A 27,743-nucleotide genomic window follows, 5' to 3' on the forward strand; every position below is an offset into this window, starting at 1 on the left:
CTATATACCGGTAATCAAATATAAAATAAAATAAATTCTACATTTGGTCACTTTTGCCATAGACTCTTCATTTATTATGCCATGATCGGTCATAAAAAATACACTGATTTCATCTGACATGGTTAAAGAGTCGCTGCTGCTACTGTGACTCTCGAGTGCCTGAAAAGAGATTAATCCAAATCTTCCCGTAGCAACTTGAAAATGCCACAAATCCATGTCTCTAATTCACTGCTGCCAGAGAATACACCATCTCTCCATGACAACAGCCCATGGAGAGGGAGAGGAGCGGGTCCGCTCTGGTTCCACTGGTGAGCTCACCTCAGATGGTTAACCACGGAGCCGCTGGACGTCTGTGTGTCTATGGTAGACAGATGCAGGAGTAGTTCTGCCGCTCCGGGCGGGTCAGGATGGCCGCCCGGCCGTGCCCAGTAGGTAGAGACACTGCAGGTTGAGCAGCATCAGGACCAACACCAGCCCGACGAGAAGCTTCTGGACCCACAGACAGCCATCCAGCTTCTGCTCCACCCTCGCGTTGCAGGCCATGACTCGCATGAGCTGCTGGGGAAACACTTGCTTCAGTTCATTCATAATCAAAGTCATCAGACACACATCAAACCATTAACACTGTACAATAAATTAAGAATGTAATGATTATCCAGGGAGGTGATTCATGACTAGGTGCTACTAGACTTTTTTTAATAGGGGAACTACTGAACAAACCTATATTTAACCTACATCTTATACTTACTGGGGGGAAATATAGATGTTTTTAGGGAATTGTGTTGCTTGGGAACAGTTTGAAACCTAGCTTATTTCATGTCAGCTATTGTATTGGCATCATACACTGTATACACTGGAAGAGGAAGTTAGCTAGGGGTAATTTAGAATGTTTATTATCAAGTTGAATTATCAAGTTGAAACCGTCTATAAGTCCTCAGCCAGTGTCATCATCCCATTTCAGTGTTAATTAACTTAAATTATCTCTTGACTAATCCTGTACAACCAAAGTTAATTAACACTGAACTTAGTCACAAGAATAGTACTACCGTAATCTAAAAAATCATTCTAAAAAAGGGCAGTCAAGAGTATCACAGTGAACAAATGTAGCAAATAAATTGTAACAAAAAGATAATAAGCAGTCTGGTGGATGAAGGCCTCTCCTCCAATCAGAGCTCACCGCTATGTTAAGATCCTGATGCCCATTGGTTCCTGGCTCCACAGGGCCATCAAGCCCAAGAAGGCTCAGTGTTGGTTTAATGCTCTCCAGGACGTGACAGCGTAATCTACAGGAAGGAGCAGAGAGCATTAGCAGCCGCCAAGGGCAGTGTCACGACTGTAGTGTGAAAATCTGTGTGGCAAAGACACCATGGTGAATTTAGTCAACACGTTGACTTCAACAAGATGATGGCTCGTAGAGTGCAACATTGTCTTCTGTTTATTTACAAAGCTCTGATTGGAAAGCTTCCTCTAGATCTGTCCTCACTCCTCAGTCATAACACTGTAAGTTATCTGTCCTCACTCCTCGGTCATAACACTGTAAGTTATCTGTCCTCACTCCTCGGTCATAACACTGTAAGTTATCAAACACGTTCACAGACCTATATCAGATGGTCTGTCCTGCGTGTGAGGTCCCAACAGGGAAAGACTGCTTTTTCTTCCTATGCTCCAGACAAATGGAACAGACTCCAGGACACTCTTAAAGTGTTTTTATCACCTGCTCTTATTGTTTGTTCTATCTTGTTTGTCTGTAAATCTGTAACTTTTTATATGTTTCGCTGTAACAGGGCACTCTTGCAAATGAGAGCTTGCTCTCAAGGGCTACTCCTGTCTAAATAAAGGCAAAATAAAATAAATAAAATAAAAATCAATAAAGGCCCAGACTGTAAAACCAAAGATGGCTTTGGAAAAGGCATGACTTGTCTTACAATCTAGTTTGCTAATTAAGTGACACGGCTGAATAAGGACCACAGTCTTGTACCTATGTTCCATGACCTTGGTTTTCGGTACTTCTTTCCAGAACTGTGCAAGTTCTTGTGTTCCAGTGTTGTCCATCTCAGCAGCCATGACTAGAAATCGGTCCTGCAGAGAGGCCTGATAACCTGCACAAACACACACACACACACACACACATGCACGCACGCACGCACACACACACACACACACACACACACACACACACACACACACACACACCAATGTAGAGATATAATCAAAGTTCACAAAAGACGGGTTATCTTTCTTCATTAAATGCGAAGGGGTAATTCAGGTCACTCATTGTTTAAATACGGTAGTCAGGTGGAATGACCAGCTGCCAGCTGACTTGGAGACACACAGTGATAATAAAACCGCTCATGTTAAAAGACAGGGGGGGGGGCTGATTCTTCTGGGCCATGTGCAGCACATCGTAAGCCAGCCCCATCTGACATTTCAGTGCTTGAAGGCCACAAAACATTTGAACTCGCACAACATTGGTTTCTGAAGGTTTTCTCTTTTATCTCTCTTGAAATATGCATGTAGGAAAAAGAAAGCGGCCACTCTGTCAGCACTTTGTCAGCCGCTCGGTAAGAGACTGGACCACTTGATTATTCTGAACTTGCTTATATTTTGGGAAACATCTGCCCTGAGTGGAGTTGAGTGCAGGGTTAAAGTGCCGTACCTCCATGTAGGGACACCACTATATCAACCGATGCACCTGCTTCACAACAGCTGCTGCTGGGCTTCACTCTGTACTTCTCAGGTGCTGTGGTTCGTACCTATGGACACACGAGAGGCAGCTTGAATACAGAACGAACACACACACACACTTTATGCTCACAAGCTAGCATGCATGCAAACATGGGCGACATGGTGGCTCAGTGGTTAGCACTGTCGCTTCACAGCCAGAAGGTCGTGGGTTCAAATCTCCACCCCAGTCCTTTCTGTGTGGAAACTTGCATGTTTTCCCCCGTGTTTGCTTGGGTTTCCTCCCACAGTCCAAAGATATTCTGTGGTTGTGTTGCATCGTAATAAACGTCTAGTATGTATATGTATGTAACTGAAGGTGTGTTTGAGACATGCTTGTGATAATGGTATGTATGTAACTGAAGTTGTGTTTGAGACATGCTTGTGATAAAATGGGCTATAAGCATAACGGAACACACCTTGAAGGCCACTTGATTTTTGGTCACATTGTTCAGAATAATGAGGCATTTCTTCTCCGTCTCTTTTGAACCAAAGCTGAGCTCCTCGGCAGGGCTGCAGGCAGAGAGACACACAGGAACCACATGAATGCAGGCAGAGAGACACACAGGAACCACATGAATGGGCTCTCAAGAAATCATGATTTGTCATAAAGTGTCTTTGTATTTTTAGGCACTCCGATGCTGAAGTAAACTGGTAGATGCAGACGGGAGTTTCAATTTCCCTTGCAGCATGCTTTGTTGCTCTTCTCTGTGCTACCCTCGCAATATTGATTGGCCTGCTAAGCTTCCTGCGAAGGCCTTGCAGTCTGTGAGGTGTGATTATCCCTGATGTTTGCATCGTTTCCAATACAGACATTTCCATGTAACGTCGCTCCTAACTAGAATCCGTTGGGCCGTTCTCACAGTCTCCGATGTGCTGCATTTATCCCTGACCCATATGGAGCTGTCGGGGCTCGGGGGTGGCTGGGGCAGCCAATATCTGAGCCCCTCCACAGGGAACATGAGGAATTACACCCCATTATTATCAGGTTGAAGGCAGAGAAGAGCCCCGATCATGCATTGACGCTGTGAAATGTGGAGTAGAAGCACATCCATGGCCTAAAAAGTAGCCGTGAGGCAGCCACACTCTCTGACACTCGATCTGTGCTTCCCTCTAACCAAGTCCCGAACCGTCTCGCTAAGCTCAAAATAGTTTGTGTGCGATTAGATGAATTCAGCCTCAGCGAAACACTTCAGTACACCGTTACACTGCCAATAGGGCTCATTTTCAAATCACCAAAAGGATTAGAATTTCTGTTCAGTATTTATATGTTTTCTCCTTGCTGCAGCTAGGCTATATTCCATGGACTGGAACAGTTAAGAACAAAGATTATTATTTGATTTTTTTATGTCCTGCTGTGTTCTTTTCTCCAGTAAAACAAGCTGTGGAGACTGGTGCTCCCTTGAGCCCAGAGTGACTCTGTAGGCTCCGGAACCCTTTGACAAACACATACTGAAGATCAAAGTCTTCCTCCCCCTCCCACTCCTTAAAGCCCCCCAGTCTCGAAGCAGGGCCAACAGCTCCGAAACGTAGTTGCATTTAAGGCTCATATAAATCTGTTGATCACTTTAATACTTAGCCCGGGGCTGTCAAAAAACCTCAGATCAAAGACGTTGTTACTCTGTAAAAAAAAAAAAAAAAACTCTGACATGATTTATGAAAATGAAGAGTAACATCATACAGTATCTGAAAGCCTACCAAGCTCATCTCAAAGACGAGGCCAACCCAATGATACAATTCTTATAATGGTAAATGAAGAAGCTTTTCTATTATGTGGAGCAGCCATGTGCTGTGGGAAATTGTCCAATTTCACTTAATTGGTCCGTGGAAGAAGAAGGGACACCTGCACACTGTCTTTGCTCAAACATGAATTGAATACGTTTTCGCATCTACTCGACCTACAGTACGCACCTGCCACAAGACTTCTCAGGTGGGCAAGAGGCTTTGGATGATCACACGTATTTGGTCGGTAACAATTTAAAAATAATCTTAAATTGCGGCAAAACAAATAATTGATTTCATACAGCTCTCGTCGAGCGCTACGGTTGCGCTACTCTTCTATGCCTGTGCGTGTAGGGCGATTAGTAAGCTGATAATGTCCTTGTTGATTTTGAACATATTTAAAGAGAAAAAATGCTGACTCTGGACTTGATCCTCCTTGATCCGTCCTTCCAGACCTAACCCGGATGAAGAGCTGCACTAAAAGCAGGCGTCAAAAGAAAGCAAAAACGGTGATCTCGCGGCAAACTATGATGCTACTATGTTTCATTTTGTAACATTTGGGATGGGATTTTTTTCCAATGTCAAAAGTGTGCCGTGGCACAAAAATGGTTGAAAAACACTGATGTGGAGTATAAAACTAATCAACAACATCTGATCACATCATTGTGTGGCTGCTATAAGTTTTTGTACTTCACCGTTGACCTTAATATCCTGTTGAGATCAACAGTACCCGTTGCAATTTAACGACCATTCATTTGCACATTTGATATGTATAGGATGATATGGGAAGGAATGCTCCTTGGTTAAAGATGAATTGGTCATTGGTCAATGTTTCTCATTGAATACTGCACCACAGAAATAATTAACTTCACCAACCAATTTCTACCCAGTGAACAATTGATTGGGTGACATCATTCATTTCTGCCCACATTTGACTCGATCAATTGAGCTATAAGGGTACAAACACATCGATAAATGACTTTAGCCTATGAGTCAATAAGTCGATCATCTCTACACCTTGGCTTCTTGGTGTTGACACAAATGGCTTCTAGTCATGGTGCCACTATGATTGGCTGTAAGGTGATAGTGTATATGCAGATGTACCTAACATGTAGTAGAGGTCCTTTGAAGGTGGTCAGTGGCTTCCTGACTCCTTTGGTCCTATTGGGTGTGTCTCCTTTATCAGTGTCCTCTGACCTCAGACTGTCTTCCAGGAAATTCACCTGAAACAACAAAGACTACTTAATTAGAAAGGGGCTTAGGACACTGATGACTTAAGCATGTGACTGTTATCTGGGACTTTCTCAGAAAAAGCAGTTTGCCCCTTGACCTCGGTCATACAGAGAACGCTATCAGTTAATGAAGGCCTCGACAGTCATCTGTAATGATTCATTACTGGTCCATCTTAGTCGGGTGAAGCGTTATCAGTTATCACAATGGAAGCCCCCTTCAAAAGTTATTTCCTTTTAAAGAGAAACCCTCGTGACAACGCCCTCTGACCCTTATTCCTAGTAGCCTCCAGTCGCAGCACAAATGTGGCCATTTGTGAATGCAGAAGCAAAATAAACTCATGACCTTTGACAACACAGACTCCCCCCTGACCACGACGAGTTCAACTAGGACAGAGGTCGTGATACAGTACATGGTTGATACATTGTCACATTCACTTCAACAAAACACCCGTAACATTTCCTCTACATCCAAATCAGCCACACACAGAGCACACACACACACCAGCCACACACCAGCCACACACACACACACACACACACACACACAGAGCACACACACACACACACACACACACACATACACAGCACGAGGCCATCCAATAGCTGACAGATCAGAAATTGTGCAGCGTAAGGGTCAGTTGGGGAAGTGAATGCTTCAATCACTCGGATTTTCCACTGTGTTGTTGGGACCACAGATTGTGTGAGAAAGATGAGAGTGAGACAGATGGGAGAGTGAGACAGATGAGAGAGTGACAGATGGGAGAGTGAGACAGATGAGAGAGTGAGACAGATGAGAGAGTGAGACAGATGGGAGAGTGAGACAGATGGGATAGTGAGACAGATGAGAGAGTGAGACAGATGGGAGAGTGAGACAGATGAGAGAGTGAGACAGATGAGAGAGTGAGACTGATGGGAGAGTGAGACAGATGAGAGAGTGAGACAGATGAGAGAGTGAGACTGATGGGAGAGTGAGACAGATGGGAGAGTGAGACAGATGGGAGAGAGAGACTGATGGGAGAGTGAGACAGATGAGAGAGTGAGACAGATGAGAGAGTGAGACAGATGGGAGAGTGAGACAGATGAGAGAGTGAGACAGATGAGAGAGTGAGACAGATGAGAGAGTGAGACAGATGGGAGAGTGAGACAGATGGGAGAGTGAGACAGATGGGAGAGTGAGACAGATGGGAGAGTGAGACAGATGAGAGAGTGAGACAGATGAGAGAGTGAGACAGATGAGAGAGTGAGACAGATGGGAGAGTGAGACAGATGAGAGAGTGAGACAGATGAGAGAGTGAGACAGATGAGAGAGTGAGACAGATGGGAGAGTGAGACAGATGGGCAGGGCAAAGGTGAGCCTGTTCTCTCTGTGATGGGAACATTATGAGTCAGAAGGGGAGTGTGTCCTCTGCTGTAATTAGCAACCCCAACACAAATGTCATCTTAATTCAATGGCTGACAGCCACGCTACTGCCAGAATGAAGATATCAAGAGATGCTGCTTCTGAAATGTCTCAATTTATTTATCATTTAAAAAAATCTGGTCTAATACAGTCAGGCACTCATGTGATACAAAAAGAAAAACATACTGAAATGAAATTGAAATGTACCTGGACGTTGGAAATGGAGTGTTTTTAAGCAATGCAACTGCTAACCAAATACTCAGGGACTGTGTTAAACAATGTCATTGGAATTATTATTAGCGTTAAATCACATGATCTAAAATCCAGTATAGATTTCCAAAGAGGAAAAAATAACTTCATTTATTTTCAGACAGATTCATTGTTAAAAATCAATTAATAAAATGAAATGATCAGAATCATAGAAATAAAATGGACCACAGCTCAATTGCAAACAAGAAATCACTTACACATGATTTATGCGCACATTGTGTAAGGTATGAAATTAGAAGACAACGAAATAATTAAGGCTTATAATTTAACATAATCTTAAACTGCAAGCTTAGTAAATGTGTAATGATGTGGAGTGTATATCAATTATACATATGACACTAAGGCGCACACAACAGGGTTCTCTATGCGATCAGCATAGAGAACCCTCATCATCATATCAAACAGTATTCTAAGTGTTAGAAGTCGTTGCAAATATAAGTTGTTAGTGTTTCTGGGCACAGACGTGCTGCCTTTTCTCTCACTTGTGCTAATTATTATATTGTGAAAGGAGTCGCTGGCATGGTTCCATGTTTACAGGATGTGTAGAATGTAGGTTATCAACCAATTAGCCTACACTGTCGTATCCCTTCTTAAAAAAAAGTCAAAAATCAAATAAATTTGAAGTTTAACAAGTGCAACGCATTTTAGTGGGATACATTTAAAAGGGTGTCCCGGGACAGGTCAAGGGGCGGGGCGAACATGTCCAGAGGTGACGAGTCTGACGATATCAGGTGATGGTGAGGGAAGTGTACTAACACTAGACATGTGAGTAGTACACCTGTCTTTCCAGTCTGTAGAAATCTGCCGGACTTTGAGCTCCTTGAGTGGGTGTGATCCTACCCTGCCTTACCACCTCCAGCCCTTGTTTCAAAACAGAAAGAAAGGACATTAGCTTCCTGTAGGGATCAGTTATCAACGCAGTGCTGGAAGCTACAGTGTTCAGGTCCAGAGAGGAGGATCAGAGTGTTGACAAAAGGCTGTGGAATGCGTTAAGACTAAGAGTGACAGGTATGAAGTGTCTACAGACACAATGCCTCAGTTTTAGCTGCAGCGCAGGCTAGCACAGGCTAGCAGCAGGCTAGCACACTCAGAAATAGCCTAGCTCATTAGGGGCTTATCAACCTGCCTCACTCCGAGACCATTCACTCTGAGACCATTCGCACATGTCATATTTTGGACGACCCTGTGGCTCAGTGGTTAGTACTGTTGCCTCACAGCAAGAAGGTCCCGGGTTCGAACCGCGGTCCGTCCCAGGTCCTTTCTGTGTGGAGTTTGCATGTTCTCCCTGTGTTCGTGTGGGTTTTCTCCGGGTGCTCCGGTTTCCTCCCACCACCAAAAGACATGTATGTTAGGGTTAATAATCCTGTCAGTGCCTCTGACCAAGGCACTGGCAAAAGAACTGGAGTTGGTCCCTGGGCGCTGCATTGCGGCTGCCCACTCCTAGTTCTAGGAAGGTTCCTAGTAGAGGATGGGTCAAATGCAGAGGATGAATTTCCCCATGGGGATAAATAAAGCATAACTTAACTTATACACATGGTCCATCTATAACAGGGGTGGGCAACTGTTTTTCATGGGGGGCCACATGAGAAACCCAGATTGTTGCCGGGGGCCGAACAAATATTGTCACGCCGTAACCCATGGATGGGCAACTTTGATGATAGAGAGGGCCACAAAAAAATGTCCTCGCTACCAGTTTTTGCTGAGGGCTGAACGGCGCCAGCGCGAAACATTTTGGGCATTTGAAGCCAGGTTTAGAGGAATAACTCATTTTAAATTAACAGTTGTGATGTCATTATTCAGTCTTAACCACCAATATTTGATCCTTTTCTCACGCACTCCTATGTCACCACCTGCTCTCCCTGCAGGGCTTGAAATTAACTTTTTTCACCACCTGCCAATATGGCTGCTAGATTTTAAAGTTACCAGCCAATTCGAATTTCCACTAGCCGAAATGTTTTTCTTGAAATAAACCAGAATATGAGTGGGTTATTTTAAGCTTAAGTATCAGTAAGTGGCCTGGGATTCTCAAAGCCTGTGTTGAGGGTCACACAAGAACAAAAATGCACTCTTGAAGCTAAATAAATCCAAAACCAACAAGTTAATTATTTAAATTTCTACTTCAATGTAGAACAGTCATTTCTTACACATGAGATTACTTTTAGTCATAAATATTATTGAAATATATTCCATATTCCAGACTGAAATGCTATAACAGAAGAGTATTGGCCAGAATGACATGAACATTTGGACACTTATTCAGCGGGTATCTTGCATGTTGCGTTCAGGTGCACTGTAAAAAAAAAAAAAAAAATTTTTTTTTGTTTTTTTGTTTTTGCAATACCATCGCGGGCCACACAGGGGGCGCCGGCGGGCCGCATACGGCCCGCGGGCCGTATGTTGCCCATGTATGATCTATAACATCAAATTCAAGGACTTTTCTAGGACTTTCAATGCACCAATTCCCCAAATTCAAGGACCTAAGATGGCATAGTCTGAGGCATGTATCAAGGTTAATTACTGTTACAACACTGAGACTTTTTATAATGAGAACTAGCAGCTCACAGACAATTAAAAAGAGAGAGGAGGTGTGAACACTTCCGTGTCTGTTCGTTGCAATTGCAAATGACAGAAATCCACCGACTGCAACGCTTGTCAAAAATATTTTGTTTTCATTCGCCGAGAGCTGCAGGCAAATTCTCTATGCAAGGAATGCAACCCTAAATTCAAACACTTTCAATGACCCGTGTCTATTTTCAAACGCGTTTCATGCCTTGATTTCTATTCGTCAAATTCACAAACTTTCAAGGATTTCGAGGAGCCGTGGGAACCCCTGGGTAACATTTGCATAACTCCAGCCTCTGACAAAGAAATATCTTCATGTTTCCCATGGACCCGGCTCATAAGCAAAATAAATGCTTGATTTCCAAACGTCAGAGCTCAGAGGCTTACAGTGCTGGTTAAACCACAGCTATACTGTAGGTATCAACTAGCCTAGGTAAACCCAGCCACCACGTGACCTGCTCTCTCAGTTCCCAGTCATAGTGACTGAGAACAGGTCTGAGAGCAGGTCACGTGGGGGATGGGTTTACCCAGGCTAGGTATCAACCCCCGGTGAATTAAATATTGCATCAACAAGGAGCCCCACGACATCGCTCCACACCATGTTCTCAGAGGTCGTGTAAGGCAGGTCGACGCATGCTTACCATAAAGAGGCCTAAGGAGGAGTGCAAGGTGATTCCACGCTTGTATTTTACAGTAAGACCATCAGCAGGCCTTTCAAACGGATGACGACTGTGGATTACTGTTGAGGCTCACGACTGACTCATTTGCATAACTGGGTTTTGTGAATCTAAATCTGTTGTGCATGACTAATGAGCTATTCATTTACAATGGCAGCATTGCTGTTTGTTTGTCGGGAGCTTAGTTGGCTCACGGGAGAAGCTTTGGGTGGCACGGCCCTGACGGGTCTCCAGGGAACACAGAGGAGCCTCCTGTGGGCAGCAGGTTTACGCAAATAGCTTAAAAGCTCAACAGGGGTTTGCCTAGCATACTGTACAGCTGCTATATACTACAGCACGCTTATGCCCTAGGTTTACTCCAGGTTACTCCTAAAACTGAAAGAAAAGGCAAACCAAACAACAAAAATAACAGCAAATAATAACTGAAACACTCAATAAATACCAACACAAACTGAATAAATAATCATGGTTGGACACAGCCAATGACACACGCTCTCCACGCCAAGCACCTGAGATGACCTCCTTAACACCCTCCATCTAATTCCATGCAGGCTTGGTTTGCATGCCGCTAGAAGAGAGGCTAAAGAGATGATGAGCGGAGGGCTGGTTAGCCCCCCCTGTGGTGAGCAAAGGGAATGTGTGACATATAGCGATGATCTGAGCGCAACTGCTGCAGTTTGCCGACACTGAGTGCAAGAGGGTGGTTGATGTATTCAAGCTAAAAGCTGTGAGCATCTCTTTGATGGGGTTGCACAAGCAGGGAACAGGCTGTCATGACCGCCGCTTCACTCCAGTCTCCAACGAGGTCAAACACAAAGCCATTAGTCAGAACAAAAAGAAACAGCCAATGGGGACCCGTTCTGTGATTTCTGAAAGAGCCCAGTGTTGAACTGAGGTGGGCGAAAAAGGCAATCCGGCTCCAGCAGGGAGCAGCTTCAGTAACACACTTGACACACCACCCTCTGCGTAGCCGTAGCCTAACAGCAGCTCAGAAGATGAGGGAGGTAAGGCACTGAGTGAGGTAGAAGAGAGGTGAGGCACTGAATGAGGTTGGCTGTGTAGCCTAATAGCTGCTCAGGAGATGAGAGGCTGGCTGTGTAGCCTAATAGCAGCTCAGGAGATGAGAGAGGCGAGGCACTGAGGGAGGTTGGCTGTGTAGCCTAATAGCAGCTCAGGAGATGAGAGAGGCGAGGCACTGAGTGAGGTTGGCTGTGTAGTCTAATAGCAGCTCAGGAGATGGGAGAGGCGAGGCACTGAGGGAGGTTGGCTGTGAAGCCTAATAGCAGCTCAGGAGATGAGAGAGGCGAGGCACTGAGTGAGGTTGGCTGTGTAGCCTAATAGCAGCTCAGGAGATGAGAGAGGCGAGGCACTGAGTGAGGTTGGCTGTGTAGCCTAATAGCAGCTCAGAAGATGGGAGAGGCGAGGCACTGAGTGAGGTTGGCTGTGTAGCCTAATAGCAGCTCAGAAGATGAGAGAGGCGAGGCACTGAGTGAGGTTGGCTGTGAAGCCTAATAGCAGCTCAGGAGATGAGAGAGGTGAGGCACTGAGTGAGGTTGGCTGTGTAGCCTAATAGCAGCTCAGAAGATGAGAGAGGTGAGGCACTGAGTGAGGTTGGCTGTGTAGCCTAATAGCAGCTCAGAAGATGAGAGAGGCGAGGCACTGAGTGAGGTTGGCTGTGAAGCCTAATAGCAGCTCAGAAGATGAGAGAGGTGAGGCACTGTGTGAGGTTGGCTGTGTAGCCTAATAGCAGCTCAGAAGATGAGAGAGGCGAGGCACTGAGTGAGGTTGGCTGTGTAGCCTAATAGCAGCTCAGAAGATGAGAGAGGCGAGGCACTGAGTGAGGTTGGCTGTGAAGCCTAATAGCAGCTCAGGAGATGAGAGAGGCGAGGCACTGTGTGAGGTTGGCTGTGAAGCATAATAGCAGCTCAGGAGATGAGAGAGGCGAGGCACTGAGTGAGGTTGGCTGTGAAGCATAATAGCAGCTCAGAAGATGAGAGGGGCGAGGCACTGAGTGAGGTTGGCTGTGTAGCCTAATAGCAGCTCAGAAGATGAGAGGCGAGGCACTGAGTGAGGTTGGCTGTGACGTCTTGAGCATTGTTGGCAGGATTAAACAGCAGCCGAAGACATTAGGAGTCACCTTCACAGAGACGATGAGCAAGAGCTCAACGGCTGCCAAATCAGCCCATTACTGCCACTTCATTCAAAGCTGTCTCGGCCCCGATTACATGCTGTAATCTCAGACTCAACTTTAAAAGACAACAACCACAACAACTAAAGACTGTGTGAGTGAAGGAACACATCAAAGCGAAGAGGAATCTCTGACTACAGTACATCTAGGAACAGGAAGGATACTGAGATGGACTCTACTGCATGAAAAAGCCAGATAATTAACAGTTAATCACGACTCAATCAGTCTCAGCTCACAACATGACAGTGTTAGTGTTCATGAGTAAAGCCTTCCATAGAGAGGCAAAGTGGAACGTCACTTCCTGCTTCAGCACTGTACCAGAGATTTTCATCCGCCATTTATTTTCCCATAGACATTTAGTAAAATACTTATAAAATAGTTTTACTTTGTCGAACCAAACGGTTCAGCTAACGCTATAATCGGGAGAGACCATAGAACATTTCACTCTGACCAAAACTGAAAAAAACATATATACGTATATATATTTTTTTTAAGCGCATTTTGGTCCCAGTGAAATGTTATGCGATCTCTCCTGTTCCTAAATATATCTGTACCATTTGGTTTGAAGCAGTAAAACTATTTTTATACGCATTTTACGAAATGTGTATGGGAAAATAAATAACGGATGAAAATCTCTGGTACAGTGCTGAAGCAGGAAGTAGGCGGTCACTTTGCCTCTCTATTGATGTTAGATTGAAGGAGCGAGGTTACACAGAACAACTCAAGACTGATTACGTCACATTTTACAACCATGGAAACATCGGTTCTGCCCCCTACCTTAGCTTGAACATTGACATTTTATATTGCTTCAATGTAGCATTTCTATCCAAAAATGCAATATTTACTGATCCAGATTCAGCTATGAGAGTTGGACTTCTAGAGAATGCGAGCTAATCGAAGACACAGGAGTTAATTGGTGAACAAGGAATAAGAAACACCATGGTTGCACATGCTGAAGGGACTGAAAATAACGAGAAATAGACTTGAAACGCTTTGTACCTTTTTGGGCTTTATCGCTACGTCAGAGTTGAAGCTGGACTCGAGGGTCTCTTTGCCCTCCATTTCACCCTCTTTACTTTCCGTATCGTCCTCGCTGACAATAGGTCCATTGTCACTGATGGGCGTTTGGAAGTCGTCATCAGGAAGGGGAGGGTAGCTGTACTTGAAGGGGTCCTGGAATGTCGCCAAATAAGTTATGTCAATACACGCATGTTTTTACACGAGTGTAAACGCTAAATGTAAATGATGGTGGTCACATATCCTTGATAAGTACAGAGAAACCCATAAATACCTGGTGTTTTTTGATTGTGTTGACGTAAAGAAGGGCTATTTGTGGATGTTATGTCGTATTATTTTGCCCCCCCCCCCCAAATGAAAATGTAGACTAGCCTGTGTTCTCATGTCCTACATGTTGAAATCCTTTAATAAAACATAGATGAGAGAAGGGCTATTTGTAAATTCTGAACACTTCTACATATACCGTAGAGAGACTTAATGACATACCGTTCCACCCATGTGAGGTGGCAGGTATTCAGGATCTATGAATGTGTGGATCTCAGATTTGGATGCAAACTTGAGCTTGCTGATCGCGTCAGGACCCAACCATGTCTTCACAATCCTCCATGCAGCTACGATTGAAAGAAAATAAGATGTATTATTATGTTCAAAATGTCTTGGATTAGATGATCGTCATCGGGACCAGCTTCTGATGGGCATAGAAATGTATACAAGTTTGTGTGAACCTAAAGAAAAAAGGCAGGCTCCAGTCTCACCATTCATGATCCAAGGCATATCCACGATGATCATTTTGGCTGACAGGGTAAAAAAGAAAAATGTCAATGTAGAAATAATTTCAAAATTCACGTTAAACCCAGGTTGAGTTGAAAGGAGTTGTAAATCTCTATTAATGAGTAAACATGGTGTACTTATTTGTTACTTACATAAAAAGTTTGGGTAATATACTTTGAAGCAATTAATTATGTACTTCACAAAGTCCATGTCCTGAAACAAAGAGTACACAAAAAGTGTGACTTGGTGGTTATATACGGAACCTCACAGAGGGGCTTCAACTAATTTATGATCGATGTTTTATGGATTTCAACACGGAAATGCTTGTTCCCTCTTAACAGCCTCTGGACGTGCAATGACACAGTTCATGGCATATGAAAATGTACCACAAGTTCCTCTGAACAGTCTCTCAACCCAAAATAGACAAGGAAATAACCTTATGAGGTTTACATTTTGATGAGGAGATAACCTTATGAGGTTTACATTTTGATCAGGAGATAACCTTATGAGGTTTACATACATTTTGATCAGGAGATAACCTTATGAAGTTTACATTTTGATCAGGAGATAACCTTATGAAGTTTACATTTTGATCAGGAGATAACCTTATGAGGTTTACATACATTTTGATCAGGAGATAACCTTATGAGGTTTACATTTTAATAAGATAACCTTATGAGGTTTACATACATTTTGATCAGGAGATAACCTTATGAAGTTTACATTTTGATCAGGAGATAACCTTATGAAGTTTACATTTTGATCAGGAGATAACCTTATGAGGTTTACATACATTTTGATCAGGAGATAACCTTATGAGGTTTACATTTTAATAAGATAACCTTATGAGGTTTACATTTTGATCAGAAGATAACCTTATGATGTTTACATTTTGATCAGGAGACAACCTTATGATGTTTACATTTTGATCAGGAGATAACCTTATGAGGTTTACATTTTGATGCAACTAACTCAATCCCTTCTAGGAGGTTTTGCACAATAGACCCTTCTCACGGGGGCCATTTTGTGTCGAGAAGCCAGGGTAAACACAGGTGCAAGCAAAACACTAATGAGGGTTTCCAACTTCCATGATTGGGATTTGGAAACCCTCATTAGTGTTTTGCTTGCACCTGTGTTTACCCTGGCTTCTCGACACAAAATGGCCCCCGTGAGAAGGGTCTATTTGCATACAAAACTTGGGAGAGTTAAATGGCTTAGAAATCAAATGCACCTGCCCCCCCCCCAGTAAAATCAAATCAATGCTAACACATAAGAGACGTAGGCTGGCCTCCATTATTGGCTGCACGTCTCATTGCTATGCAGCAGGCACGCCGCTGCTGAACGTTAATGAGATCACACTGGCTAGGCCTACTTCAGCCCACTGTGGTTCACTAAACCTTCATCAAGCTGCTTGCCAAACCTGTCTCCTAATCCGCTCATTTCATATTTGGGTTGCACAGCTATTTATCCTTTGTGCCTTTTGCACGTGTTGATTTATGTGTGTTTAATTGAGACATTTCTCCAGGAGCGAATTTGGCCCGTGGAGCGCGCTCGCTGCCAGAGTCTGGGACAAAGTCAGTCTATGGATTAGGCGGTGCACTTGGATTGACCAACCGGATTTAAAGGTCACTTTAATCTCCAAAGTGTTAAAACCACTGAAGAATATCAATCCCTCCATGACTACGGCTCAAACAGCGAAAAATATTAGCATGCTCACCAGGGCTCCAGTGACGCTCATATTTAAATAAGAGCTAAGCATCTTTAATACGGCGGGAATGACATTTTGAAAAACATTTCTCTCAGAGGTCTGGATTTTAACTCGGAAGACAGGAGTGCAATTAAAACTCAGATGGCCACATGGCACATAAATTAAAAAATAAAGTGAAATAGATTACAAAAATCTAATTTTCTGAAACTCCAAAAAGATTTGAATTTTGAAGCATTTTTTTTATCATCATGGACTTACAATATTGCTGAGTCCAGATTCTGCCATGTCAAACACAACAGTGAGTGGCATCCCAGGCTCTCTCTTCGAATACCGCTCCAGCCAAAAAGCAACATACTTCTTCTTGTCTACGATGGTTTTGGCATCCTTGATGTGTAGCTTTACGTTGAACCAGACTAAAGTCAGAAAAAGAAGAAAAGAAAAGTTCACATTACTGACAGCAATGAGTAAATGAGATATGAATGGATTTGGATAGATTTAGGCTAAGATTATACACTTCTAGGGGTGTAGATATCTTGTGTGTACCCAAAATTTAAGGACTAAGTAGGTCCATAAAAACCTGATCTACATACAGAGCTTGTTGCCCTCTTTGTCATAGCCATGGAGGTAGACAGCACCAGTCTCAAACATCCATTTGGGAATGCTGCTCTCACAGAGATCTGAAACACATACAGTAAGCAGATATACACATATCGTGTTGGCAAACCTTTCATTGTAGCTGGTGCTTAAAGGATGGGTTTACCGATGGGGAATATGAATATATATTAATTCTTAAAAAATCTTAAATTTCGAATCCGTTGAAATTTTTGAAATTGCTTGTTCACAGCCAGAGAAAAAAAAAAAAAAAAAAAAAAAAAAAAAAAAAAAATTGGGCCAGGTGACGCGTTTCGCGTCATCTGGCCCAAGTCCGCCTTGCAATTTGGAGGCTTTTTTTTTTTTTTTTTTTTCTCTGGCTGTGAACAAGCAATTTCAAAAATGTCAACGGATTCGAAATTTAAGATTTTTTAAGAATTAATATATATTCATATTCCCCATCGGTAAACCCATCCTTTAACATTTCAAGGCTTAGACCAACTGTAGCTACACAGAACATGGCGGCATTATAACAAACAGCAAATGTGCTTACAAGCTTCCTACAAACTTTCCCATGCTTTCATTTCATGATTTGTAGTCGCAATTTCTTTTTCAAAGTTTCCGTTGGTGCTTAATCTCTCATGTAAGACCTGGACAATACTCAACAAGGCAGTCTCTTTCTTTTGCAGGGCATTACAAAATACAGCTGAAAGAGGTCTACATCAATTAAAAATGTATGGCCATATGTGAGTCAGGGCTGAACAACAATACATTTCCGCCCAGGTAGTGCAGCGGTAGATTTCCTGGCTACCAACACGAGGGGCACAGGTTCGAGCCCCTGTGCTATCTCCGACTTGGTCGGGCATCCATACAGGCACAATTTTGGCCATGTCTGCAGGTGGGAAGCCGGATTAAAGGTATGTGTCCTGGGCACTGCACTAGTGCCTCCTCTGGTTGGTCGGGGGGCCTGTTCGAGGGAGGAGGGGAACTGGGGGTGAATAGCATGATCCTCCCACTAACACTTTGTCAACCAACCTTTCCCAAATAAGAATAACCAAAATATGTGCAACATGTGATAATGCATTTATATGATCTTTCGTGTGAAAATTAGATACTAATCCCTTGTACAAATCCAATTTCAGATAAACAAATATTTGACAAATAGAATTTTCTGGCTTAAAAGGCGAGCAATTTCTTGAGTAACAACCAGCAATTCTGAGTAATTCTTCCGAAAACAAACAGTAGGGATTGTTCTAGCAGGGAACGCATAGAGATAGGGTGCTCAACACACAATAACACTCTGTCTGGATCCACACCAGAGGCAGAGACAAAGACAGCCACTGATCTGTATGCCTGGCTCACAAACATATACCACATAATCTAACTTTAGATTAATGTTATGTGTGCACAAGATATTACAACGAATCCAACACATCTTCCTACCATTCACACCATATTCTTTCCTCCACTGAAAACTGTCATCGATCATTTTCAAGGCATCATCAACAACATGTATTCTCCATGCCAGGTACCCCTCCACCAGAGCATCATCTTTCTCAAGTCTGTCCACATCTCTGGAGTCATATTTCTCTGTTGAATCTGTAAACACAAGACAAATAAGGGTAGGTCACATGACTAGCGAATTTAGAGGTCAATATATATTTCACTTTGAAACAGTCTTTGCCACTTTTAACAAATACAGAAAAAATGCTACTTGGCAAATAATTGTCATGAGTTAGTGCAAGTTAGTAAATATGCGTAACGTTAAATCCCACCAGGGACCATAGTTAAACTACAATCGTTATCTGTTTGCTCCGATCGTTGACATGATCAGTCAGGTCACAGATGAAGTAACTACTTCATCTGTCATACTTCAATTGCTACTTAGTAATTAACTAAGTAGCTACGTTAAAGAAGTAAACAGTGTTAGCATTTTTCCAACTTGTTACAGTAACAGATGACGATTAATTTATATTACAGTACCACAAATCATGTCGAAGCTACCGTTAGCCAATGAGCAGGTTAATGTCAGTTTATCCACAGTTAACTGTTACCTTGGAGGTACTCATTATTGAATCTCTGTCTCGTCTCCTCAATCTTTTTCATAGTCTCCTGTCAACAGAGTTAGCTCACGTTAGCTAGGTACAAAAGGGTATACATTTAAATAAACTAAACTGTCGAGAAGAAGCTAGTGTTCTGTAACGATACCTGGTCCGGTTCGTGTTGGTCAAGCTCAGCCATGTTCAAGCCTCCGCCGCACCTGCTAACTAGCTCTCGCTGATACAGTACAGTAAGTTCCAGCAAACGTGTTGATGAATCAGTGCAAACTGAGAAACTGACGCCCTGTCGCTGCCATTTCGGCTCTGGTATGGCCACACCTCTCCTTCCTGTGGCCGTTTCATTGTTTACTTCTACTTTGATTTGTTAGATATAATGTGTAATTAATTATATTCGAGATAACAAGTAAAGCGTTTAAGCAAGTATCGACACAGCTGCTTCCATTAGATATTATTAGCTATTCGCACGACACGTCAGCTAATGCTAACTGTTTACATTGTACCAACTCTCACCCACAATGCACTTTGATTGGTATCACGTGGCAGGAACAGCTCAATTTATGTTGGCGCGCGCTAGCTGAGGAGCTGAGCAGAGAGAGAGAGAGATGAGTATAATATTGTCAAACAGCTAGACTGCATTGTTGCTGCTGATCACAATTTAAGTTATTTATTTAGCACGTACATGCACTCTCTGGGCCTAATGATTTGACTAACGTTAACGTTATTTGCGGCGACAGTGTAGGCTTATGACACCGACCAAGGTGTCATCAGACATTATTAACAGCTGATAGCACAACTGTCATGCGAGTGACAGTTCCGTCCGACAAGGTGCAAACCCTGGACGGCACCTCTGTTTTGCATGATGGAGAGAATGCACGTAGACGACTGGGATCAAAAACCCCACCGGCTATCTCACTGTGGAAGAGTCATTTTATTTCAGTTCAAACGTGCTTCAGCCCACACGGAACGTGCAAGAAACGCCTCTGAGTTAATATTCAGCAGCCTTTCATTCAAACGGGAAGACAACGCTTTCCTCAAGGCAAATGATGATGGAGTGTCTATCATCAAGGGAAAAAGTTCCACACACGTGGATATTGTCAAATGTAAATGTGCCTTGGATGTTCAGAAGAGAGTCAACACGCCGTGCATTTTGGTGGCAATGAAGAGCAACAAAGCCAAAGGGGGGAGCTTCTTCAAGTACAGTCTTCTCACGCTGAGCAACTCAAACACAATGGAGCCCCACATGGAATTTAAACTCCCCTATCAAATGGGAGAGTGTGTGTCCATTCTCCAGGGCCCCACAGTGTTGTGGACTCATGCCGGCGATGTCTTCTACACGTCCCTGCAGGCAGGTGAAGTGAGACGGATACCCATAGAGTTCTCCCACAGCCTTATTGGAGAACTCCCCCTTCACAAAGGACAGGTGTTTGTCCTGGGACTGCAAAACCCCTCCAAAGAAGGCTTGAGAGACCAGTCCAGCGGTTCAGTCAGGAGCCACACCCTGGGCTATTTTGTAGAGAATGGACAGGTGTTTGATGGCACTATGCTTTTACCTCATCCCTATAGCTGCATTGCACAGTGCATTTTGGTGCTCTCCGCTGAACAGGTGGACGGTGTGTTGAAATCCTCTGTGGTTGCGACAACTTCTAAAAGGCAGCTAGTTTATTTTGAGAATGGGAATCTGAAGGAGGTATGCCAGCTCCCCTTCGAGGGAGCTGAAGATATCATGGTGGTGAACACAGGAAGAAATGGCTGTCTATTTACCATATCCTTTGACCAGGGACATGTCTGTGCTATATGGAAGGAAACATTTGAGGTATGCAAATGTGTGCTTTGATCCATGTGTGAGATCCATGCCTTATGCATTCCTTATTCCTATAGTTTCATTCAGTTGTACATTTTTACCATCCCCACGTTGCTAAACTGTCTCCTCCAGATAGCCTCCCACTGGTCTGGGGTCAGCTCTGTTCATGTTGATGACTTCCTGGGATATGGAACAGACCAGCTGCTGCTGTTTTTTGAGGATCGGGGTGCAGCAGGACAGCCATTGGATCATTTCCTCATCACTGACCTCTGTGGCACGACATACTCTGTAAGACATGTTTTTCCTTTTGACAGTTAAGAACGCTCCGCCAATTTTCATTCAGCTTTGTATCATCAGCAGTATAGCAGAAAACTGTAAACAGTTTTGAGTTATTGAGTTGAGTTGAGTTGTGGACCAGTGATGTCATTCATTCATGCACAATCACAGGTCCACAACTTTACTCAAATCAACTCTCAATAACTGTCAACCTATATGAACGACTTCAAAACTGTTTCCTGATATGATACAAAGCTGGATGAAAATCGGCGGAGTGTCCCTTTTAAGAAGCAACCTGCTTTTGAAGGGTATTTCGCCTTTATACGGTGCAAATGTGAAGCAGGGCATTATGACGAATGGAAAATACTTGTTTTCAGTGTGGCCAGGAGAATGGAGCCAGGACTACGCCTCATCCTCCACAGGAGAACTATCTCCGCACTCTTCAAGCTTTAGAGTCCAGACTACAGGTAGACTGCTAATGATCTGATGATGTTATTGTTATGAGATGAATGACATCTTGAAAGGAACAAATCAGTCATTCAACATCAGTCACTCAGGGTCAATCAAATGTTACATGTCTCTACATTTGTATGCAGAGTGGCTTGACGATGCTGCAGGAGCTTCAGGGAGACGTGAGGGTGAAGGAGAGGGTTCTGTTGCAGTCAGTCCAAGCCCTCACTGAGGTCATCTCAGAAAGAGAGCCTGTTGTCACCCAGTATGAGCAGGTACTGAATATGTATATTATTTATGCATTATGAGATATGCAGCAGCCAGCTACAACAATGTACTGCACACCATTGCCTGTTGTGTTGTATCACAGTATTTACCTAGTGTTTGCTAGTTTTCAATATCTGTCCGAGAGCAGGTTGCTACTTAGATGTGGGGGTTCGGTGTTGATCAGAGGCATTTCGGTAGCTTTTGGACAGCGTCGGAACTGGGAATCAAACCAGAAACCCTTCCCCTAATATGCCTCGTTAGCTAGACTCATACCCCACCGGCAGACACGGCCAATTGTGTCTGTAGGAACGTCTGACCAAGCCAGACGTACTGCTGCCGGGATTTGAACCCGGGTCTTCGCGGTGGTAGGAGAGTCCCTTAACCCTACACTACCCAGATGCCCCACACTTGAACCCTTTCTTCTGCTGTGCTCCCGATTGGTAACTTCTCTGATTATTGTTTGTCAGAGGCTGTAGCGGGCTGAGTTTTAAAGCCAGAGTGAAGTTTCTGGTAACATATGAATGAAACCAGAACACCTAAGGCAGGGATGGGCAACTTTGATGATAGAGAGCGCCACACAAAAAAAACCTCACTACCAGAGGGGCAGATTGTGACCGTGCACTTCCACCAGTAGCCTACTGTAACACCATCACTCCCAATTGGTAAATGGTAAATGGACTGCATTTATATAGCGCTTTTATCCAAAGCGCTTTACAATGTGGCTACATTCATCCATTCACACACCGAAGGCAGTCAACTGCCACGCTGGCACAGGCAGCCACCGGGGACTGGAGGAGCCGGGGATCAAACCACCGACCTTCTGGTTAGTGGACGACGCACTCTACCTCCTGAGCCACAGCCGCCCATCTCTCCAAATTATAGCTACTAATTTGATGAAAAGGACTGGTAATCAAAGTTTATTATACCAACATTTATATTTGTCATATTCAAATTTAGTAATTCTTCCATTCAGATGACACCAGAAACTTTTCTGTAGCTTTAAAACAGCCCACTACAGCAATTTGATGGGGTACATCACCCAAATATGTGATATTAATCAGATTAGTAATGTTGCATGTGCAATGTGCATTCTGGATATAGTTTGTTACAATAGCGTTAGCTAACGTTAAACAGTATGTAGATGGACAATGCTAACGCCATTAGCGCCATGTTCTGGGTTGTACAGTAAAATAAAAACACAGATTTTGGTGGTCTAACCTAACAAGAACATCCACCTTGTTGTTTTTTGACCCAGGGGCCACACTGAGTGAGGTCAGGGGCCGCCAGTTCCCCACCCCTGACCTAAGGCATCCATTGGTAGTGAGCGATACCAACCATGTCATGCTAGCTTCAGCTTGGCGGGAAGGATGCTAAATAACGCTCCCCAAAGTTAGGCTAAATATTGGCCATGTAAAAAGCATTTACGACCTCTCACCTCAAGATATCTGAATGAAAATCTCTCCTGCTGTTAAAAGTGGGGAAACTCTTAAGTTGCTGCACTGTTCAATGTAAAAAATAAACAAGTTTTTTTTTGTATGTGATTGAAAATATATTCAAGAATGTTTCCAAGAAATAGAAAGCAATCTACGGCGTATACTACCAAATCTTTTTGGAAGTTGATTTTATTTGTAAACTGAACACCTGAGAGTTTATATATCATAGTGCAATTAATTAATTAACTATAAGACGGTGTGTCTGTGCGTGTGCGTGTGTGTGTGTGTGTGTGGGAGGGAGGGAGGGAGGGAGGGAGGGAGGGAGGGGGGGGGTGGCAAATGTTCCTGTACCCTAAAAGGGGGGCTTGGCAGGAAAAGTTTGGGAACCACTGCAATAGGAATATAGGATATGTCAATGTTGCAATTTTGACAGAATGCAGATACTGTAAAATGTAGATACAATTATTTTTTGACAGAAATGATCGCTAACACAAACTCCAATATTGGTGTATCTCATGGGTGGCAGTTCAAATGGAAATGACTGACATAACTGCCGTTGCTGTCAGTGCTGTCACACTGTCATTGTTGATGATAGCCGTTGCTCTTTCTCTACAGGAAGGCCTCATTGCTCTGTGGGACGAAGATGATGAGTCAAAGGACGACGCCTTGGATGACGAGATGCAGGACATGCCAGCAGTGTGTTCAAAACCTCAAGTTGACAAGCTGTGGCATCGCGTCGTTGAGGACCGATTGGTTGTGGGTGTGATGCTAACTGCCGACAGCTCTATGTAAATGTGATTTTAATTCAAATGGATTGTATGTTTTACTGCGAGCACTTTCTGAGCCTTATGAAATACTGCATCTGAGGCATCAGCGTTAGCAAATCCGTCCCATCATCTTAACGCTTGTCAGTAATGATTTTTGAAAATGTTCACTCACTTGATATCATGCCAGGCATAATGAGTTGCTATCCTCATCTGGTCAAGTGGAGCCATGTGTGTATGGTAATGACACAAGCAATGTTAATATGCTGCTACTCCATGTATGAATCATGTCCACTCGAGCGTTCCCGTGAGAGCTCATGTCCAGCTGTCAGCTCCTACCACCATTGCTGCCTGATTGGATCTTTAACTACTGAAATATAATATAGAGCCACAGGTAGGATATTAGCCCCCAGATCCTGTAGAGTGAATCACAATTGTAATGTCAAATTCCCTCCCGAGCTGTTTCTCTCCAAGTAACTCCTGAGAGTTGTTTTCTCATGAATAGATGGGTAGAGGTAGTGTTGTAAACAAATGTACCTTCTAACTGTCAAAGGCTAGAGACTACTCTCACAAGTGCGATGCCATTGGGGCCCATTCAATAGCGTTAAGTGAATAAGAATATCAGTCTCTCTTTCTTCTGTCTTCGTTGATTTCTCCAGACTTGATATGAATTTCACCACAGCAGCCGCTTGGTGGCTAGGTGGTCACCATGGCAACACGGTTTGAAATAACCCTCCGAGCTCTTTTTGTGGGAACGAGAAGCAATCAGATTCCTTGTTACTCCGTCCACCTGTTCTGGCTTCAATTTTGGCGCATATGGAGGAAAGCTCCTCCTGGCAGAATTGCCTCAAGGGCCTGTGTGTTGCTGTGGGTTTTTATTGTCGCGCGGGCAGAGCTCATGTCATTCACCACCTGGGGGATATCTCTGTTAATCATTTCACACAACTCACCCATTCATCCACATTCACACTCGCATTTCTTTGTAATTGATCGCCTGCTGTCCGTGTGATATCTGATTGTCCGTGATGTGTTTTGTTTTGGTTCCAGACCAGTGGGCAGTGTGAGTTTATCCATCCTGACAGACTGCCAGAGATCAGTGCCTGCAGTTATCCAGACCCACAGCCAAGTGTCATGGCTTCCCATGCCCGGGCCCTCGTCCCCATCGTCTCCCTCCGCGCTCCCAGAGCCGGCGGCCAAAAGAAGCAAGCGACACGATGCGGGCCGACCCCGCGATGCCGACGCACGCAGACTGGCGGTGACTGCAGTGACCAGGCTGACACCTCTGGTGACCTCCGGCTGTGTCAAGTGCCCCGTCATGCTCCATTACATCCAGAGACACGAGTCTTCTGCCCACGTGGACCACCCAACCCCGGTGGTCCTCCACTGTGGTGCTGTTCCTGTAGACATCCAGAGCAACAACCACACCCAACTGTTGAACAACTGTCAACTCAAAACAGGTAAACTGGTGTAGTTAAAACCACTAAGACTCCTTGACTTTAGTTCTTTTTTTAATTATCAACTATCAGCAGCAGAGCTATAATGACGCATGGATGTTCTATCGACGACAACTTTTCTCTTCTCTTTGTGGCCAGATGAGGTCAGAGAGGATTTGCTGAGTCTGTTGGCGGTGCTGGATCGCTGGCTCTTCCACATAGACTCTCCTGATTACAGCTTAGGGGATGTGGAGGGTTGGATCCAGAGAACAGTGGGGTGTGAGAGGGTCCAGGTCAGCCCTCAGTATCTACTGTTGAACTCTTCACGACCATCTGCTGCCATGCTGCTTCACTGGCATCAGTCCACTCCTTTCCAGGGGGAACTGTCTGTCCACTCCAGGTAATTTGTTTTTGTTTACAGATACAAGGCAGGGCTGCAGTTCTATAGAGAGGCAAAGTGGAACGTCACTTCCTGCTTCAGCACTGTACCAGAGATTTTCATCTGACATTTATTTTCCCATAGACATTTTGTAAAATGCTTGTAAAAATTGTTTTACTTGTTCAAACCAAATGGTTACAGATCTGTTTAGAAACAGGAGAGACCGTATAACATTTCACTCGGACCAAAATGTAAAAAAGATCTCTGGTACAGTGCTGAAGCAGGAAGTGACGTTCACTTTGCCTCTCGATTAGTTTTACTTGAGTGTACTGAATGAATGAATGAATATTTTATTTTCGTGTCAGGACAATTACATGACCCATCCCACATGGGATTATCGGACGCATCAACATTTAATATCTAACAAAACATTCCGGTATGTTACCCAACCAGAAGCTTCCAGTGCAGCCCAAATTAGAGCATCGATTTGAGGTTTCATCATTATTGTTTGATGGAGAACTATGTCAAAATGAACTAGAAGTGTTGTTTTTTCTCTCCGTTTGGATAATCCTTCTCATCACACCTGCCATTGCCTTTTAATGGGGGGGAATCCCTTTAATTTGCATGATTGGAATGGTAATAATGATGCTAATTAAGAAGTAAAGTTAGAAAAGCCAAGGATGACAGGTGCTCCATTCCGTTGCAAACTGTATTGTTGCTGCTCTGTGCATTGATTCAAACACTACTGGCCACTGGTAATCAGATTCATAGTGCTGGAAATTGAAGTGGGCACGTAGCCTATGCACTGCTCAGTTGATATTAATGGTTTGAGCTTGAAAGACTTTGAACTTTGAGTTGACAAGGATGTGTGTCTTGAGATATTTGATGGAATATCAAAGTGGATAGGATCCTCTGGCAAGCGGAACGTTGCGTGACTTGGAATTACAAATTGCACAAACGCATTGAACTACAGGCGAGGTGAGTGTGGAGTAGCCCTCAAATGATAAGAGATGAGGAAAAAAACAACTTAGCAGCAACAGTGATATTTTCATTTAATACTGCATACGTGAGAACATTTACATACCGGGCGGTCTGTCTGCCACTATTGTTCCCTTTCAGCCAATTACAGACGCTTCAGTTCCTGGACTCTTTGTTGGGTTACCTTCCTGCTTCCTGCTCCATCCAGGCCCTCAGAGAGACAGGGGGACGGGGGGCAGCTGAGACATTTTCTGGGACGTTGGAGAAAGAGGTGCTGTCACTCAAAGAGGGATTGTCATTGCTGCTCTGCGGCGACGAGGAGGAGGACGGGGAGAGGAGCCGCAGCACTGGAGCGAGACAGGAGACCCCAGAGCCAGGTTCTGTAGAGGGGCTCCGGCGGTGTAGAGAGGAGTGGCAGAGGGACTTGGAGAGGAGTAGGATGAGGTTGAGCCCCCTGGTGGATGTGGGACGGTATCGCAGGCTGAGCCAAAGCCTTGTCAAAGTCCAGCTTGAGGGGGACATGGCAGCTCTCCTAGAGACGCAGAGAACTTCCTTCAGCTCTGGGTTGCTCCAGTAGAACTCTTGTCTATTCTGATTTGATTCCAGAGGAAACCTTTATGTTCTTGCAAAAGCATAGCAATGGCTTTAAATATCGGTTGATATCCAGACCTATATTGACTACTGTATATTTGCACATCATATATCTTAGGGTCCATCTAAAAATATTGGTATTGACCTTCAAAATACAATATATGTTAAACCCCATCTATTTACTTTATTGTGTATGTGTGTAAAGAAAATAGTATCCATGTCTTCTTGATAAATTAATTCAGTACCAGCTAGAACATTGTGGGTTTGGTTCTGGTTGAAAATCCCTTCTACCAAGTCTAAAATAAAGAAAATAAGTTCCAAGGATGTCTCTGGATGTCTCTTTGACAAGCAGTGTTTGTATAAGCTGACTCTTATTATTAATGTATTGTGTCAAGTGTTGTGGTTGAAATCACACGGTCCATCATGTATGCTGTGCACACTTCGCCTGTCCTG

General features: G+C 43.8%; 2 protein-coding genes across 3 annotated transcripts; one reads left to right on the forward strand and one right to left on the reverse strand.

Moving 5' to 3' along the window:
* Positions 1 to 64: 64 nt before the first annotated feature.
* On the reverse strand, positions 65 to 19,157 carry mospd2 (motile sperm domain containing 2). 2 transcript variants are annotated; one of them, XM_083639040.1, is made up of 15 exons: positions 19,067 to 19,157; positions 18,913 to 18,970; positions 18,302 to 18,457; positions 16,858 to 16,944; positions 16,526 to 16,680; positions 14,712 to 14,772; positions 14,544 to 14,582; positions 14,275 to 14,399; positions 13,771 to 13,944; positions 5,548 to 5,666; positions 3,141 to 3,234; positions 2,657 to 2,753; positions 1,979 to 2,099; positions 1,178 to 1,283; positions 65 to 555 (listed from the first exon to the last, which is right to left on the reverse strand). In XM_083639040.1, the coding sequence occupies exons 1-15, from the start codon at positions 19,097 to 19,099 to the stop codon at positions 403 to 405; spliced, it is 1,578 nt and encodes a 525-aa protein (XP_083495166.1). In that variant the 5' UTR covers positions 19,100 to 19,157; the 3' UTR covers positions 65 to 402. The 2 variants fall into 2 exon arrangements, with proteins under 2 accessions (XP_083495166.1, XP_083495165.1); XM_083639039.1 differs by having other exon boundaries at positions 65 to 558.
* A 419-nt stretch (positions 19,158 to 19,576) lies between these two features.
* On the forward strand, positions 19,577 to 27,523 carry fancb (FA complementation group B). The gene is made up of 8 exons (XM_083638042.1): positions 19,577 to 20,731; positions 20,852 to 21,007; positions 21,373 to 21,462; positions 21,592 to 21,720; positions 23,761 to 23,933; positions 24,957 to 25,366; positions 25,502 to 25,742; positions 26,841 to 27,523. Exons 1-8 carry the CDS (start codon positions 19,775 to 19,777, stop codon positions 27,274 to 27,276), a joined length of 2,592 nt encoding a protein of 863 aa, XP_083494168.1. The 5' UTR covers positions 19,577 to 19,774; the 3' UTR covers positions 27,277 to 27,523.
* The last annotated feature ends 220 nt before the right edge of the window (positions 27,524 to 27,743 follow it).

The sequence above is a fragment of the Poromitra crassiceps genome, assembly GCF_964638095.1.
Source record: "Poromitra crassiceps genome assembly, chromosome: 6".
Lineage (NCBI taxonomy): Eukaryota > Metazoa > Chordata > Actinopteri > Beryciformes > Melamphaidae > Poromitra > Poromitra crassiceps.

What these genes read in the sequence shown, in the direction of transcription:
- mospd2 (XM_083639039.1), bottom strand. Translation starts at nt 19,099, where the DNA reads ATGGCTGAGCTTGACCAACACGAACCGGACCAG. An exon ending in GAAAGAATATGGTGTGAATG is followed by an intron (nt 16,945 to 18,301) that starts GTAGGAAGATGT and finishes TATGTGTTTCAG; the next exon opens with ATCTCTGTGAGAGCAGCATT. An exon ending in ATATTACCCAAACTTTTTAT is followed by an intron (nt 14,583 to 14,711) that starts GTAAGTAACAAA and finishes TTACCCTGTCAG; the next exon opens with CCAAAATGATCATCGTGGAT.
- fancb (XM_083638042.1), top strand. Translation starts at nt 19,775, where the DNA reads ATGATGGAGAGAATGCACGTAGACGACTGGGATCAAAAACCCCACCGG. An exon ending in TCTGTGGCACGACATACTCT is followed by an intron (nt 21,008 to 21,372) that starts GTAAGACATGTT and finishes ACTTGTTTTCAG; the next exon opens with TGTGGCCAGGAGAATGGAGC. An exon ending in CAACTGTCAACTCAAAACAG is followed by an intron (nt 25,367 to 25,501) that starts GTAAACTGGTGT and finishes CTTTGTGGCCAG; the next exon opens with ATGAGGTCAGAGAGGATTTG.